Source organism: Capsella rubella, unplaced genomic scaffold, assembly GCF_000375325.1.
Source record: "Capsella rubella cultivar Monte Gargano unplaced genomic scaffold, Caprub1_0 scaffold_7, whole genome shotgun sequence".
In the NCBI taxonomy this organism is placed as follows: Eukaryota; Viridiplantae; Streptophyta; class Magnoliopsida; order Brassicales; family Brassicaceae; genus Capsella; species Capsella rubella.
Genome location: NW_006238917.1, coordinates 10,150,836 through 10,166,700, shown reverse-complemented (window position 1 = coordinate 10,166,700; position 15,865 = coordinate 10,150,836). Strand labels below are relative to the sequence as shown.

The window sequence follows — 15,865 nt, the reverse complement described above, 5'->3', positions numbered from 1 at the left end:
TTTTCATAGATAGTCGATACAAGGCGTATCCCAAAGCAATGCCGCTGTCTTAGTCTCCAAACTTGAAAGGGATGAAGGTTAAGCTTTGGCTCCATACCATCTCCACATCTCACTCTCATCATCTTGGAGAATCTTAGCTTATGGTATATTGGTATTTGAAGTTTTATACTCAAATGAGTTCTTGTCAAACATATTTTGTTTTCCATCGACATCTAAAAACGTTTTATCTATCTTTTTGTTAACAAATAGAGAAATAATTATACAAATATACGACATAAGATTTTCAAGAGAGCGTAGTAATATCAAACAACTTTGGTCTTCAAAAACTCTCATGTAACGGAAGTTACATATCCACGCCCTTTTTCAAACATATAAAACTCCGGCTTCCTCCTTTTCTTGTTTTCTACGTTTCCGGCGATCAATCTCTTCCCGGCGTGAAGGAAACCTAAAACGGCGTTAACTTCATCAAAATACTAAGAAGATGAACTAACCCTCCTCATCATCTGAATCATCTGAACTATCCATTTTTCGTTCAGCAATAGCCGGGAACAAACGTTGTCGAATGTCCGGAGACGGTTGATTACTGTCCGAACTTGACGCATCATTTTCCTTCTTACCCGACCGGTTTGTAGTCTTGGTAGTTTCTTTAACTTCTCTGCAAACTTTCTCCAACATTATCAAGAAATCACGTACTATAGCAAACAGTCTCAACCCTTCGTTCTTGGCAGATTTGCCATGGAAATAATCAGCTGAGCTTTTCACCAATGCCATGATTCTCTCTTCTTCTTCTTTCAACCATTTGATATCAGCATCTGCACGTTCTATAAATCCAGCTAATGCTCGTTCGAAATCGCTCTCTTCGTCCATAGATTTCAAGAACTCTCTCGCATTCGTAAGTGAACCGCTTATATTTGTTAATGTTGCAGCCAATGCATCACCGTCTATGATTGCTGCTCTCTTGACATCTTCAAGCTCTGTTGTTAACCCCGTAACCACTTCAAGACCCGTGCTTCTGTATCGCTCGACTGATCTTGGGCTAGAATCTGATACTGAATCGTCTGTTTTAACGCTAGAGAAGCTTCGGCTTGATCTCTGGAGACGGAGAGCTCGGACACCTTCAGAACGAATGATCTCAAGAACAACGAAATGTAAGAGTGTGGTTTTGCCATCAGTTCCTTTGACGTCAGAGAGTTTTAAAAGAGTGTCGAGCTTAAAAGCCTGCGCATCACCGCGGAAAGTTCCTACGTTCATTCGGTTTCCTGTCTTGAGAACTGCTTCTAGTAGTTTTAAGAACAGTCTGCTGTTTCTGAGTTTCTTGCAAGCAACCTGAGACACAGACAGAAACAGAGAGATTTGTATAAGTGAATTGGTAGATTCTTGTTTTTTAAGGGTCTTTGTTAGTTGACGTTACCTCGAGAGTTGCAAGAGATTCTTTAAGGCCAGAGACTTCTTCTTGAAGTGAGATCATGAAGAGAAGTGATTCTATACGTTTGAATGCAAAAGGTATGTCCACAAGAATCTTCAAGAACCGCTCCGCTGGGCCAAGTAGGTGAAGATCTCCTGTGTATAGTCTAAGTTTGAGTTCTTCTTCTTGAGTTGGAGCCATCTTCAGCAATGTTTGTAGGAGTTCTACTGGGAGCTCATTACCTTATGAGTTATGACATACACAAGAAGAAACATTCAGTACTACTAAACCAAAGAATACGCCACTTAATGGTACGGTGAGATAATTATACCTTCTTTGATGGCATCAACAACTTCCTCTGTTGTTACATTCAAAGCTCTAAGAAGAATAGATAAGTTTTGAGCTTTCCTAGTGTCAATTATTTGTATATATTGGACAGGAGACTCGCGAGAAGAATCACTCCTCTGACCAGTTTTGTTTTTGTTCCCATCATTGTAACCAAAAAGAGTCTCCATCATCTCTTCATTGAACCTGAAAGCAGAACGTTAAGTTAACCAAGCTTGAAAAACAATGTTAAAGAACTACAAGATGATTCAACAATTCAACTCCTTACTGGAATGAACCGGCGCTAATCTCATGCCAAACCATCTTCTGATCAGGGTTAGCCATTTTATCCCAAAAGAACGGCTTCAGTTTTGTCTTTGGAGCTCCCGTCTCAGAATCAACATCAGACGCATCTCCAGAGGAAGTATGTCCTTGACGTTTTGGAGCCGCACCTTTTGGTGGTGCTGGTGGAGGACGAGCAATTTTAGGCGGTGGAGGAGGAGGCGTAGGTTTAGGAGGAGGAGGAGGTGGTGGCTGTGGAGGTGGAGCAGGAGCAGGAGCAGGAGGTGGAGCTGATCTTCCAGGAGGAAGCTTCAGTGGAGGGAGTCCAGAGGAAGACGACGCATCAGCATTTGGAAACTCATGACCATTTCTCTTCAATGATACTCTAGAAAGAAACGACCTCTTTTTAGAACTAGCAGCACCAAATAGTATTCTCCTGCTCGTGCTTGCAATGGTGGGAGAGTTCTCAGTAGATCCTGAAAAGATGAGTTTACATTTGTCAAATGAATTTACAAAGACATGACTCCTTTGTGGCAAACACTATCATACCAGTTGATAAATGTAGAAGTGGTCCTTCATCTCTTGGTCCATGACCAACCGCATTGTTACTATTGCGTCTGAAGCAACACAAGAACATCAATGCAACAAGAACAAACGTTAACACAGCAGTTGAAGCAACTGCGATGATAAGTTTCATCAAGATATCATCTTTCTTCTCCCGTGGTAGAGGAGGAGGACCAGGAACACTTTGACTTGGAGCAACAACACTCGGTTCCTCCTCACTCGGACCAGGACTCAAATCTTCATAAGGTGTCTCAGCTGGTGAAGCTGAAGGTTGATTTGGAGTTGGAGCGCTTGCAGGTGCAGCCAGATCATAACTACTAGGATTCGGTGCAGGACCTGGAGCCAAACCCGGCGCAGGTCCTGGCGCAAAACCCGGTCCTGGAGTAGGACCGGAAGCTAAGTTTGGAGCAGATACACGAAACTTTTTCTTCTTCCTAATCAGCTTCCTTCTTGGATAGGTCGTAGACTCGCCTTGAGACTCAAGAAACAAATTGCTGAACCATTGCCAATAACATGTCTCTGTCTTCAAATCCGGATTTTGATGAATCCACCATGTTTGCTCTGCCTATCAGAAATGAGATACACGTCAAAACCAAAAACAAGAAATTCAAGAAAACCTAGAACTAAAAACAAACTCCAAAATACAAAATTGAGCAAAACAACGAATAAGGAGAATGAATCATTACCACATTGTCGCCATAGTTTTGATTTAATGCAACGTCTCGAGAGATAATCTCCTCGGAAACACAAACAAAGACAACGAGAGAGATCGCCAAAAGCGCTGTTCTCAATATCCCCATTCAACTTCGTTGTATTGCGTTTCTCATCTCACGTTCACGTACGATGATGATGATGATGATGATTTCGTGTTGTCGTAGTTCGCCGGAAGCAAAACCGCCATGCAGAAAAGCTCCGAACCTGTCCGAACGCTTTTCTACGGCGCCGAACAATCGTAACCACAAACGGAAAACTAAAGTTTTGGAAATTAAAATAAAAAACGAAAGAGAAGCTCTGTTTCAAGAATTGTTTTCTTTTAAAATGGGAAAGCTTTTTTTAGATGTTGTGACAATGTGACTTGTGTAGTTAACAGAAAGGGAAAGACAATTTTATATGTTTGTTAAAGCTGTTCTATTGGATTAAATCTTTCTATCTATATTTATATATAATCCATAAAAATTTTAAGATTTGATCAAAAAGATATGTTTCCAAAACAGCTTTTTATTTATTTTATTTTTGGTAAGTAATCAAGTAGTAGCTAAGTATGTTGACAAATAAATAAAATGAAAAATTATGTTCTTTATTATATACTCCCTTCGGTCGTAAAAGATGATTTTTCTAGGAGATAAATTTTGTTTCAAATAAATAATTGTTTAAAGCTATTAATGCATTATTAATTACGATATACAAATTTCAAAGCAAACAACTAAACATTAATGGTTTAAAATTCTAGAAAACAATAAATCACAAAAAAATAATGCAATTATCATCAATTTTAAAATGTTTTCTTAACATATGTGGAAAACTTTGAAAATTAATCTTTTAGGAGAGGGAATAAGACTTATCTATTTATCTTATAATGTATCTCTCAATAATTTTTTTATTACAGAACAATTTTACAAGAAATAACAAACAGTTCACATTTCACAAATAGAAAATCGTTTTATTTCTTCAGGCAACCCAAAACACACGACACAACTCACTGACTCAGACGACTAATTAAGTAATAACCGGCGTTTTTATTTTCGCAGTTGACTAATAAAAAAGGACTCAAACGCCTCTTATAGTCTTATTCTCATTTCATTTCATAGAATAGTCGACCGACCATATATAAATAGCTGTTTCAGAGGAGCTGATGATTAAGTGGATCAACCGTCGACCTTCATGTCGGTTTCAGAGTCCCACTTAAATGCTCCACTTGGCTGAGCCGCGTCGGCGATATCCTCCACCTTCAGCTGCGAATGCGGTTTCAACGGCACTATCTCATGCCCGTACTTGGCTGCGTCTCCACAATAATCCTAATTCCAAAACCATATAAGTTAAGTATTACATAAGAAGATACTACAAAAGAAACAGTTTTGTTTCAAGTCTTACTTGATCAGCGTGCATTTTCTTCACCAACTTCTTGAACAGCTCAAAGTTGTTTTCTTGAAAGACCGTATCGGACAAACGAAGGTAAGTAAATCCGTACATTCTCAGCTTTGGTTTACCGTTCGGGTTAATACCATTAGGCCTAGCGTTAAGAAGAATCTGGTTGTAACCTTTGGCACCATACGTCTCCAATGCGTTCTCACCCGCAACTTCTATACCTTCTTTCCATGCTTTGCTCAGTACCTATATATATATATCAAATGAAATACCATTTTAATATACTTAACAAATCTCTTCTGTTTATACAGTGAGTTAACTAGATTACCTCTTGAACAAGTTCTTGAGGAGCACTTAGGGCTTCAGCGGTATTGTCGGTATCTTTCATCTCAAGGCAAGTGAAGTTGAGAATGCCGTAGTGTTTTGAGAGCATTCGAGCGATAGGACGGTAACCATCTCTCTTGAAAAGGTTGTAATATCCAGCAGTTAACTCTGCCGCATGGCTGTGATGGTTGTACAACCAGTGAATTCCAGAAACCTACCACATTCACATACTCAATTTAGACTCCTTTACTTGTTACCTTGCAAGACAGGTTAACTTCAACAATTGTTCTAGAGATACCATTTACAGTTTGGTTTCCTAGTTATCGAAACCAACCGGTTTTTAAAGTAATTGAGGTCAGTGTTTTAGCTCAAGCATTTTGGTTTGTTCAGTTTGTTTCTTTCAACAATTAGGTTTTTTTTTTCCTACCCTAGCTAGTTCCACGATTATAATAGTAATACCTTGGCAGCCAAGTTAAGTTTCAGTCCAGCAAAGATCTTGTTTGCTTCTCCTAAGATCTGATCTCCATGAAAGATAAGTTTGTTCGAGTACCACGTCAAGAAAAACTTCCCCTCCTCCGACACATAAGTACCATTCCTCTTGAAAAATCCAGTTTCTTCCGGCTTGTCATTGTATTCTCCAGCGTCCTCAGGCAAATCCCACTCAGGGTGGCCAGCTTTGGCCGCAGCTTCCTTGAAATCTTTCTTCAAGTACTTGTCATAACACTAGAATATCACCAAAAACACCGTTTCTTAAGCTACAACGTCGTAAAAAGCAATATATATATATGTGACTGAAAAACTTACAAAAATTAACCTGGAATTCTCCGATGCCTGGAAATACCCAACCTTGGCTCTGAGGGTAAGAAGGATAACGAAGTTCACCAGCAGGACCAAGTCCAACTTCAATGTCAACAATCACACCAGCTTCTATCAAATCCGCCATGTTTTCTTTAAAGCTACTCATGTAATCACTATACATCTATGATAAAAAAAACCTTAAACCAGTTTTGTCAACAACATGCAATATATATGCAGACATTTTTGGGATTTTACTACCTGAACAGCGGTTCTTCCAGCGAAAAGAGGAACATTATCGACACCGATAGAGAGATACTCGATGTCTCTAGTTCCTTTACGGTTAGTGTAGTAGATATCAGGGTCGGTATCTCCTACATCACGAACCCATTTCGGGATAGGGATTGTGACAATGTCACCAACGTTTCCACCACATTGGTGAAAGGACATGATTGCTTGGATTTTGAGTCCCAAACGCGCGATTAGGTGGAATAGCGTTTTGTACGCGGTCCAATCGTATTGTTTGGGACCTTTTGATTCTATGATTCCCCACCAAACGTCGACCATCACGCCATCAATGCCAGCTTCTTCTTTGAGACGTTTAAGCTGCGTTTCAAGCGTTTCTGGATCCGTAACTACGTTTTCCACATTCACCACTCCCAACTGTCACATTTACAACAATTATGAGAGGTTAATGCGTTATGTAATAGTTATGATCATCAAGACATTAGTTGTTGAAAGCGAACAAAATAAACAAACACATTTGTTTACCAATTTTACCATATTATAATGTGTGAAAAGATGGGTAAAATTAGAAAATATATCATTACTAAATCATACATGTATGATGATGATCATGTCTCTCACAGAATTGAGTTTGATAAATTCCCTCTTATTCGTAAATTGAAGTTTTGGACCAACACTCATTCTTTGTATTTTTAAAGAATGGTAGGAAATATGTTACTATCATTCAAATAGTATTCTTCCATTAAATTCTAAATGAGTAGGAAATATGTAATTATCATTGTATATATAAATCAAAAAGTTCAAGGCCAAATCATATACATCTTTCTATCCAGATCTCGTATAGTCGCTTATTCTTTTCAACTAACACTCGGACTAGTGAGGGAAAAAAGCGCGACATCTGAATGGTCCTTGCCTTTCGCCACTAGCCCAAGCGCGCTAATCGGTGAAAAGTATGTTTATTTGCATACACATAAAACGAAACTAAGGTTTATAGTCAGAACTCTAGAAACATTAGCCAAATGATGTAAACTCAAAACAGCGATCGATGAAGAGAGTTACCGGAAGCATAACGTAAACGGGAACATAATTGAGAAGAAGCTTCTCGTTGTAATTGGCAGCCATATCTCTCTTAAGCAGTACTTAGTAGTAGTTGAAGCTCACTTGTCTCTCATCAAAGAAAGCTCACCTACGAGGTCCTTTATATAGCAACAGAAGATATTCAACGAGTGGTTGTGATTTGTGTAACGTACGACTGGTGCTCTGTTTCTAGCGGTCCATTTGAGGAGGATTCAAGAATTGACTTTATTGCCCTCTGTTTGTTTGGCTTCTTCTTTGTCCTCTTTGGTCATTTTCTTGAGATCCTTTTGGCTTTTATACATTTTCCGACATTGATTGTCTTTTGGTTCACCGTCCTTTCTAGTAAGTTCTTCATATGTGTTTAATGTTTTAAGCACGTGTACGTTTACACGAATTGATCACCGTTCATTTCATATATAGATGATTGTCTTAATAAATCAGTCTCAACTTCAGTGATGTATCTTACACCTCGAATATTAATTGTATTAGGTAAGATGTTAATTAGTAGTATATTAAAGACTAATAAGTCGAGCTAAATGAAGACGACTGAACCAATTAAAGGAAATCAAGAGAGAAAAAAAATTGATTAGAGTACAGTGATCTATCTTGATGATAACGTGTGAACTGAAATTACATAGAAAATACTGTTGTTCATAAATTTATAATTGTCATCAAATTATTAGCAAGATGGTTCCATGTATACATTCAAATTAAAGAGTTCAAACGTTTTGATTAGCAAGTAATAATATATACAGTTACATGAACGTGCATGCTTATTCATCTTTTGCTTCTGGCATAAGTCTTACAAAACTCTAAATGGAAGAGAAGAGAGGAGACCTACGATCGTTATAGTGTTTGTAGAAAGTTTCTTAGCCAAGAAACAGAACCTTACATTAAATTTGCATCTGCAGTCTAAATTAAGGGAAACCCTATTTTATAGATGGCTTGATTAAAGCTTCTATGTCAAGAAAAGACTTTGCCCTACTCGTTAGAGTATTGTAAATGGGCCTAATGCCAAGAAACTAAACCCTACATTAAATTTGCATGGGCAGTCTAAACTAAACCCTATTTTTGGCTTGATTAAAGCTTTTATGTCAAGAAAAGACTTAGCCCTACTCGTAAGAAATTGTAAATGGGCCTAAGCCCAGTTCAAAATACCTGAAAAAACAAAGCTAATTTTGAAAATTGAGAAGTAGCGTCACCCCAATTTGTTGTCGGCGCCGGCGAATATAACTATAAACGCGTCAGCCAACGATTCGATTTCCCACTCAAAAAAAAATGTTCATCTTCTGTATTCTCTGTAAACTTGCAATGCAAGCTAATCTCATTAAAATCTCTGACATTGAAAATCAAATATTTTGCCAGAGGACGTGATGTTAAAGAAATGATCCATGTGATCTCACCCGTGCATTGTCTTCTCATTCGATTATATTCGATTCGAGATCTGCAAAGAAATTATAATCTTCAGAAATCTCAGGGCAAAAAACTGATATTTGGGTGAAGTCGCATCATTGTTAAAGATAAATGCGGACAAAGTGTTCGATGGAATGCCTCAGAGAAAGCCAATGAGTTGTATATGGAAGTATGAGTCCGTTGGCACATCGTTGGAATCAGTTCCGACATTGTATCGTGAGTTGACTATTGTCTTAAAAGATCTCGTCTTTGATTCTATTCACTTACTTTAATCACCAGATTTTTCAACGTTTAACAAGATTAGTTTATTTGTAACAGTTCTTTTCTCTGTACAAGACCGGATTCTATGGAGATGATCACGTATTCACACGTGCAGCTCGCGTGTTATTAATGTATGCGTAAGTTTTGTTAAAGTCTATATCTTTATCTATATATATAAGACTCTGACTTCAGTAGCTTCTTCATGTGAAGTTTTGCTCTTCTCTCTGTTGTTAAGTTCCTTTGGGTGTTTTTTGTCTTCTCCTTTCTTTTGTGATAATGGCTCAAACAGGTGAAGATGACGACAAGGAAAAGTCCTTTGAAGTTGAGTTTGCTTCTGGAAATGGTGTTGAGCTTCGTTCGCAGTGGGCGACTGTTGAGAGGTTACCAACTTTTAAAAGGGTTACTACTGCTTTGTTACACTCAAGAGATGAAGCGTCGTCAGATAAAGGGAGAGTCATTGATATTACTAAACTTGAGGCTTCTGAGAGACGCTTGTTGATTGAAAAGCTCGTCAAACAAATCGAGGCTGATAACCTCCATCTACTCAGGAAAATAAAGAAGAGAATCGACAAGTAAGCAACCGCAAGCCTCGAAAATCCATGTTTATAATCTTTGTTTTGGTTCCTGGGTATTAGTGTTTTTTGTGTCATATATGCTGCGTTGGAGCTGTATTAGTTTTTATAAATTTTGGTTTGCATTTTTAGCAACCTTTTAATTCGGTGTAAGGCATGTTATTGTAGAGTTGGTATAGAGTTACCAACGGTGGAAGTGAGGTTCAGTGACCTTTCTGTTGAAGCGCAATGCGAAGTAATTCATGGAAAGCCTATCCCAACTCTTTGGAATACGGTCAAGGGCTTACTATCTGTAAGTACTATCAAATTTATTTTTATGCGTATATAGCGTTTTGCTTCCTTCCATGTTCTTTATCTACGTCTTTTGACTGTGTGCTTACTGAAAACCTGATGGTTGCTACAGGGGTTCATTTGTTCAAAGAAAGAAACCAAGATAGACATCTTGAAAGGAGTGAGCGGAATCATAAGGCCTGGAAGGTAAAGTATTCAAGAGGCTAAACTCTACTCTCCCTTTAGTTGCATGGCCGTTCAAAACGAAGGGTGATTGGCTATCTTGTGTAGTAATTATTTTCTTGCAATTATTATTATCAAGTTCAAAAGATATATTTGATTTCTTGCAGAATGACGTTGTTGCTTGGTCCTCCTGGTTGTGGTAAAACCACTCTGCTACAGGCACTTTCTGGAAGACTTTCCGGTTCTGTAAAGGTTTGGCAAAAGAAGTAAAAACATAAGCCTCTTGAACTAACATCATATAAGATATTAGAGATCACAAGGCTTGTCTTCACCTTACAGGTTGGAGGAGAAGTAAGCTACAATGGTTGCTTACTCTCAGAGTTTATTGCAGAGAAAACGTCAAGTTATATAAGTCAAAATGATCTGCATATTCCAGAGCTGACTGTGAGAGAGACGCTCGACTTCTCAGCGTGTTGTCAGGGCATAGGAAGCCGTATGGGTGAGGACCAGATTTTTCATATTTATTCAAGATGAATGATGTCTTGATCTATTGAACTTAGTTCACTTTAGCAAGCTATGGTTTATTCAACAGAAATTATGAAAGAAATCAGTAGAAGGGAGAAAGTCCAAGATATCGTTCCCGATCCTGATATAGATGCTTACATGAAGGTAGCTAATGAAAGGTTCTAATTTTCTTGAAACACTATTAAGGCGTAAGCAATCTCAATTTCTGCTTTACCTTTGCTGTAACAGGCAATATCTGTTGAAGGTTTGAAAAACAATTTGCAAACTGACTATATCCTAAAGGTATGACACTTGCAGGGTTGTTTCTAATTTTCTGACCGTTCATTCCTATGCTTCATTTAACTTAATTTCATGAATCTATATTTCAGATCCTGGGACTGGATATCTGTGCAGATACACGAGCTGGAGATGCTACGAGACCTGGAATATCTGGTGGCCAAAAGAGGAGGTTGACAACAGGTACTTACACTTTCTTACAGCCAATCAAAGTTGTTTGATCAAAGATATTAAAGATTTGTATATCGACTACTGTAGGGGAAATAGTTGTGGGGCCAGCCACTACCCTGTTCATGGATGAAATATCAAATGGTTTGGACAGCTCAACTACGTTCCAGATAGTGTCATGTCTCCAACAGTTGGCACATATAAATGAAGCCACCATACTGATTTCACTTCTTCAGCCTGCACCAGAAACGTTTGAGCTCTTTGATGATGTGATTCTTATGGGGGAAGGAAAGATAATTTACCATGCTCCACGAGCTGATATCTGCAGATTCTTTGAAGGTTGTGGATTGAAGTGTCCAGAGAGAAAAGGTGTTGCTGACTTCCTCCAAGAGGTATAAGAGTAAAATTGATCATTTTCTAATTTATTTGATGGAAAACTTTTTCCTTCACCTGCTTCCGCTACAGGTTATGTCTAGAAAAGATCAAGAACAATACTGGAGCGAAAGAAGCAAGCCCTACAGTTATATATCTATTGATTCATTCATTGAGAAGTTTAAAGAATCAAATCTTGGGTTGCTGCTAAAGGAAGACCTCTCAAAGCCATTTGACAAATCTCAGACTCGCAAGGATGGTCTATGTTTTAGAAAATACTCATTGGGTAAATGGGAGATGCTTAAAGCTTGCTCGAGGAGAGAATATCTTCTGATGAAACGGAACTCTTTCATTTACTTGTTCAAATCTGGATTGGTACGTTGCTTTACTTTGCCAAGGATTCCTTATCATCTACCATCGCCTGCTAACTTTTTTCTTTATGCAGTTAGTTTTCAATGCGTTAGTCACAATGACCGTTTTTCTACAAGCTGGAGCTACGAAGGATGCTCGTCATGGGAATTATCTTATGGGTTCTATGTTCACTGCTGTCTTTAGACTTCTTGCCGATGGGCTTCCAGAACTTACTTTGACGATCTCCAGATTGGGAGTGTTCTGCAAACAGAAAGATTTATACTTCCATCCTGCTTGGGCATATGCAATTCCTTCAATTATCTTAAAGATACCTCTATCAGTTCTTGATTCATTCATTTGGACATTACTGACATACTATGTCATTGGTTACAGCCCGGAAGTTGGAAGGTCATAACTTTTTTAAAGATATCTGCAACGATAAATCCAGATTCAATTGAGTAAACTAGTTCTAACGTTAATTGTTGCTTTCCTTCAGGTTCTTCCGGCACTTCCTTATCTTATTTACATTCCACCTTTCATGTATGTCAATGTTTCGCGCTATAGCAGCAATATTTCGCACATTTGTTGCTTGCACACTCACGGGAGCTATTTCGGTATTGGTTCTTGCGTTATTTGGAGGCTTCGTTATTCCAAGATGTAAGTTTCCTGGAAATTATAATTTTCTTTGATTAAGTTATGCAGTTCTGTAATATTATTTACACCCTTATCTTTTAGCGTCCATGCCTGCTTGGCTGGGATGGGGATTTTGGCTATCTCCCTTTTCATATGCTGAGATTGGTCTAACCACAAATGAATTTTTCTCACCACGGTGGAGCAAGGTAATAGTCTTCAGAAGACTTTCACAAAATTCTAGTGACTCTAGTGACTCTAGATTGCTTTTCCGCTTTATAATTTGATATAGTTAATCTCTGGGAACACTACGGCGGGGGAACAAGTGTTAGATGTCCGTGGATTGAATTTTGGTAGGCATCCTTACTGGACAGCTTTTGGTGGTTTAGTAGGGTTCGTATTGTTTTTCAATACCCTCTACGTGCTGGCCTTGACATATCGGAATAGTAAGTTCACCACAAATGACAACATATGAATTTATGAAGTGTTCTCCAACTAACTATTGACAAGATTTTCTCTGTAAATTAAGATCCACAAAGATCCCGTGCTATTGTCTCTCATGGGAAGAACTCTAAGCGCTCAGAAGAAGAATTTAAACCTTGCCCTGAAGTTACTTCCCGAGCTAAAGCAGGTATTTCTTTTTTTAACAGGTCAGGTGTCCGCAATCCCTTGTCAATAGATTTGTTTTCACACTTTTGGTCTAATTTTACAGGAAAAGTTATCTTGCCTTTCAATCCCCTCACTGTCACATTCCAAAATGTGAATTATTATATTGAAACTCCTCAGGTAAACATTGTTTGAGATCATTATGAATGTTTTGAGATACTAAAGTCACAAACAGAGCATAATTTAACATGTGACGCACGTTCCTCGTAGGGAAAGACGCGGCAACTTCTCTCTGATATTACAGGTGCATTGAAGCCTGGAGTTCTCACATCTTTGATGGGTGTCAGTGGAGCTGGAAAAACGACTCTTCTTGATGTACTTTCTGGAAGAAAAACCCGCGGTATTATTAAAGGAGAGATCCAAGTAAGCGGATATCCAAAGGTTCAAGAAACATTTGCACGAGTATCAGGTTACTGTGAACAGTTTGATCTTCACTCTCCGAGTATAACGGTGGAAGAGTCTTTGAAATATTCTGCGTGGCTTCGACTCCCTCATAACATCGATTCAAAAACCAAAAACGTAAGTAATCACACTCTCAACAAGAAAATGGCAGCAATTTATTCTGACTATATTCTGGACCTGGCCTCAGGAACTCGTCAATGAAGTCCTTGAGACAGTTGAACTTGAGGATATTAAAGATTCCATGGTGGGACTTCCTGGAATTAGTGGTTTATCTACAGAACAACGCAAAAGGCTAACTATAGCTGTGGAGCTTGTTGCTAACCCTTCCATCATATTCATGGATGAACCTACCACAGGGCTGGATGCAAGAGCTGCTGCCATTGTTATGAGAGCTGTGAAAAATGTAGCTGAGACTGGGAGAACGGTTGTTTGCACGATCCATCAGCCGAGCATAGATATCTTTGAGACATTTGATGAGGTAAAAAGGTTGAAATCATTGATTTTACCACATACACCCCTGGCAGCTTCTAATTCCCTTGATTGCAGCTGATCCTGATGAAAAATGGGGGACAGCTTATCTACTATGGTCCTCTTGGACAACATTCAAGTAAAGTGATTGAATATTTCGAGGTCAATTTCTGTACTATACTATATTCTAGACTATTTGCACCTCAGCTGGGTTTCTTGTTTTATATAAATCACGGCAAAAGGTTCTTGACTTCAGACGATAACTTTTAGAAAACTATAAATTGACAGAGCATCCCTGGACTTCCAAAGATCCAAAAGAACTACAATCCAGCCACTTGGATGTTAGATATTTCTAGTAAATCTACAGAAGAAAAACATGGAATAGATTTTGCTCAAGTATACAAGGATTCAACTCTGTACAAGTGAGTCCTTATGCAGAAATCCTCATAATGTTTGTATTTTTGTGTTAAAACTATTGACCCAGTGGTGGTTGTTCGGTCTTTTTTTGCAGGCAGAACAAAATGGTGGTTGAGCAACTGAGTTCTGCATCTCCAGGATCAGAAGCTTTGAGCTTTCCTTCACGGTTTTCACAAACAGGTTGGGGACAACTAAAGGCTTGTCTTTGGAAACAGCATTGCTCGTATTGGAGAAACCCTTCCCACAATCTCACTCGCATAGTCTTCATATTGCTTAACTCTACGCTATGTGGCTCTCTCTTTTGGCAAAAAGCTAAACATGTGTAAGTTTTCCCTCCCTATTTCAATGGGTGAAGTACATCTCATAGTTCAGGTCCCAAAAAGCCTTTTGTTTCCTGAATCTCACAGATTAGCAATCTAACAGTCTTCAAAAACGTTTAGTTTACTAAATCTACAAAATCTAAGTTTCATATTATATGTTTATAAGTCTCCATCAATACCACCAATATTTCACAGATCAAGAAAACTATGTTTTTTATATGAATTTTCGTTTACTTTGCAGAAACAATCAGCAAGATGTCTTCAGCATATTTGGCTCAATGTATACTCTAGTGATCTTCTCGGGAATAAACAATTGTGCCACAGTGATGAACTTCATTGCAACAGAACGCAATGTTTTCTACCGTGAAAGGTTTGCTCGGATGTACTCCTCATGGGCGTATTCTTTTTCTCAGGTTAAGCATTAATACTTGGGTTTTGTCAGCTTTTAAGAAATAGCTCTTATAGCTTATCACTTAGGCTTCCACTCTTACTGGATGCCAATAAATTTCTAGGATGACATCCACTGGTGGCCAAATTTCTCTCTTCATGATCCAAGTACTTAATGTTTTGCAGGTCCTAGTTGAGATTCCATACTCACTACTCCAGTCTCTACTATGTACGACAATCATATATCCTATGATCGGCTACCAGATGTCAGTTTACAAACTGTTTTGGAGCTTCTACAGCATTTTCTGCTCATTGCTCGTCTTCAACTACTATGGAATGCTTATGGTTGCTTTGACGCCAAACATTCACATGGCATTGACTCTACGCTCGTCATTTTTCTCCATGGTAAATCTGTTTGCTGGCTTCGTCATGCCAAAACAGGTAAGCCCCCTTATCTCATGTCTTTTTTAACACACTGTTAAGATCCGAAGTATATGTCATAGAACCTCTGTTCTTTCTAGACTTTTTGCCTAAGTAACCAATAGGCTTATAGCTATGTCAAGTCTATCATACCTAAAATTGTTGCTACATTGCATGGAAAGAAATGTATGTGCCAAGGATTGAAATGAAGTTTCAGACTCATGAACACAACATTTTTATCGTATTCCTCAGAAAATCCCAAAATGGTGGATATGGATGTATTACCTGAGTCCGACATCATGGGTGTTGGAAGGATTACTAAGTTCGCAGTATGGAGATGTTGACACAGAGATAACAGCATTTGGAGAAAACAAAACAGTTTCAGCTTTTTTGGAGAATTACTTCGGTTACAAACATGACTCATTGGCTGTAGTAGCATTAGTTCTTATCGCTTATCCCATTATCGTGGCTTCTCTTTTTGCCTTCTTCATGAGCAAACTCAATTTCCAAAAGAAATAGTTTCTTTTCTGTATATATAATAATAGAAGTTCACTTTACTTGCTTCAATTAGACTCCATCGGCTTTTCTTTCTCACCATCGGTTTTCTCTTAGGTTAACGGTTTACAATCTGTACGGTCACAAAATTGGCTGATTATAATATA

At 38.4% G+C, this 15,865-nt stretch overlaps 3 protein-coding genes across 3 annotated transcripts; 1 reads left to right on the top strand and 2 right to left on the bottom strand.

The window, feature by feature from the left end:
• Positions 1-40: 40 nt before the first annotated feature.
• Positions 41-3,548, bottom strand: LOC17880706 (formin-like protein 3). The gene is made up of 6 exons (XM_023779245.1): positions 3,262-3,548; positions 2,561-3,140; positions 2,019-2,487; positions 1,737-1,936; positions 1,412-1,647; positions 41-1,326 (listed from the first exon to the last, which is right to left on the bottom strand). Exons 1-6 carry the CDS (start codon positions 3,373-3,375, stop codon positions 487-489), a joined length of 2,439 nt encoding a protein of 812 aa, XP_023635013.1. The 5' UTR covers positions 3,376-3,548; the 3' UTR covers positions 41-486.
• Positions 3,549-4,127: 579 nt separating this feature from the next.
• LOC17880413 (beta-amylase 5) lies at positions 4,128-7,198 on the bottom strand. Its single transcript, XM_023779765.1, has 7 exons — positions 7,085-7,198; positions 6,041-6,442; positions 5,799-5,963; positions 5,444-5,707; positions 4,989-5,198; positions 4,667-4,906; positions 4,128-4,590 (listed from the first exon to the last, which is right to left on the bottom strand). Exons 1-7 carry the CDS (start codon positions 7,145-7,147, stop codon positions 4,441-4,443), a joined length of 1,494 nt encoding a protein of 497 aa, XP_023635533.1. The 5' UTR covers positions 7,148-7,198; the 3' UTR covers positions 4,128-4,440.
• Positions 7,199-9,052: 1,854 nt separating this feature from the next.
• On the top strand, positions 9,053-15,770 carry LOC17880496 (ABC transporter G family member 41). The gene is made up of 24 exons (XM_023778661.1): positions 9,053-9,348; positions 9,517-9,640; positions 9,752-9,825; positions 9,969-10,053; positions 10,141-10,300; positions 10,394-10,470; positions 10,555-10,608; positions 10,695-10,785; positions 10,861-11,162; positions 11,236-11,517; positions 11,588-11,901; positions 11,990-12,150; positions 12,229-12,332; positions 12,416-12,569; positions 12,653-12,754; positions 12,836-12,909; positions 13,000-13,308; positions 13,379-13,669; positions 13,738-13,821; positions 13,948-14,081; positions 14,171-14,398; positions 14,638-14,809; positions 14,970-15,224; positions 15,456-15,770. The coding sequence occupies exons 1-24, from the start codon at positions 9,053-9,055 to the stop codon at positions 15,720-15,722; spliced, it is 4,194 nt and encodes a 1,397-aa protein (XP_023634429.1). The 3' UTR covers positions 15,723-15,770.
• The last annotated feature ends 95 nt before the right edge of the window (positions 15,771-15,865 follow it).

Bases quoted from the DNA above. Each gene is read 5' to 3' on its own strand.
- LOC17880413 (XM_023779765.1), bottom strand. From the start codon at position 7,147: ATGGCTGCCAATTACAACGAGAAGCTTCTTCTCAATTATGTTCCCGTT. The intron at 5,964-6,040 runs GTAGTAAAATCC...TTTTTATCATAG, and splicing joins CTGGAAGAACCGCTGTTCAG to ATGTATAGTGATTACATGAG. The intron at 4,907-4,988 runs GTAATCTAGTTA...ATATATATATAG, and splicing joins CTCAAGAACTTGTTCAAGAG to GTACTGAGCAAAGCATGGAA.
- LOC17880496 (XM_023778661.1), top strand. From the start codon at position 9,053: ATGGCTCAAACAGGTGAAGATGACGACAAGGAAAAGTCCTTTGAAGTT. The intron at 9,826-9,968 runs GTAAAGTATTCA...GATTTCTTGCAG, and splicing joins GGAATCATAAGGCCTGGAAG to AATGACGTTGTTGCTTGGTC. The intron at 12,755-12,835 runs GTATTTCTTTTT...CTAATTTTACAG, and splicing joins TACTTCCCGAGCTAAAGCAG to GAAAAGTTATCTTGCCTTTC.
- LOC17880706 (XM_023779245.1), bottom strand. From the start codon at position 3,375: ATGGGGATATTGAGAACAGCGCTTTTGGCGATCTCTCTCGTTGTCTTT. The intron at 3,141-3,261 runs GTAATGATTCAT...CATTTCTGATAG, and splicing joins AAAACTATGGCGACAATGTG to GCAGAGCAAACATGGTGGAT. The intron at 1,648-1,736 runs GTATAATTATCT...ATAACTCATAAG, and splicing joins TGTTGATGCCATCAAAGAAG to GTAATGAGCTCCCAGTAGAA.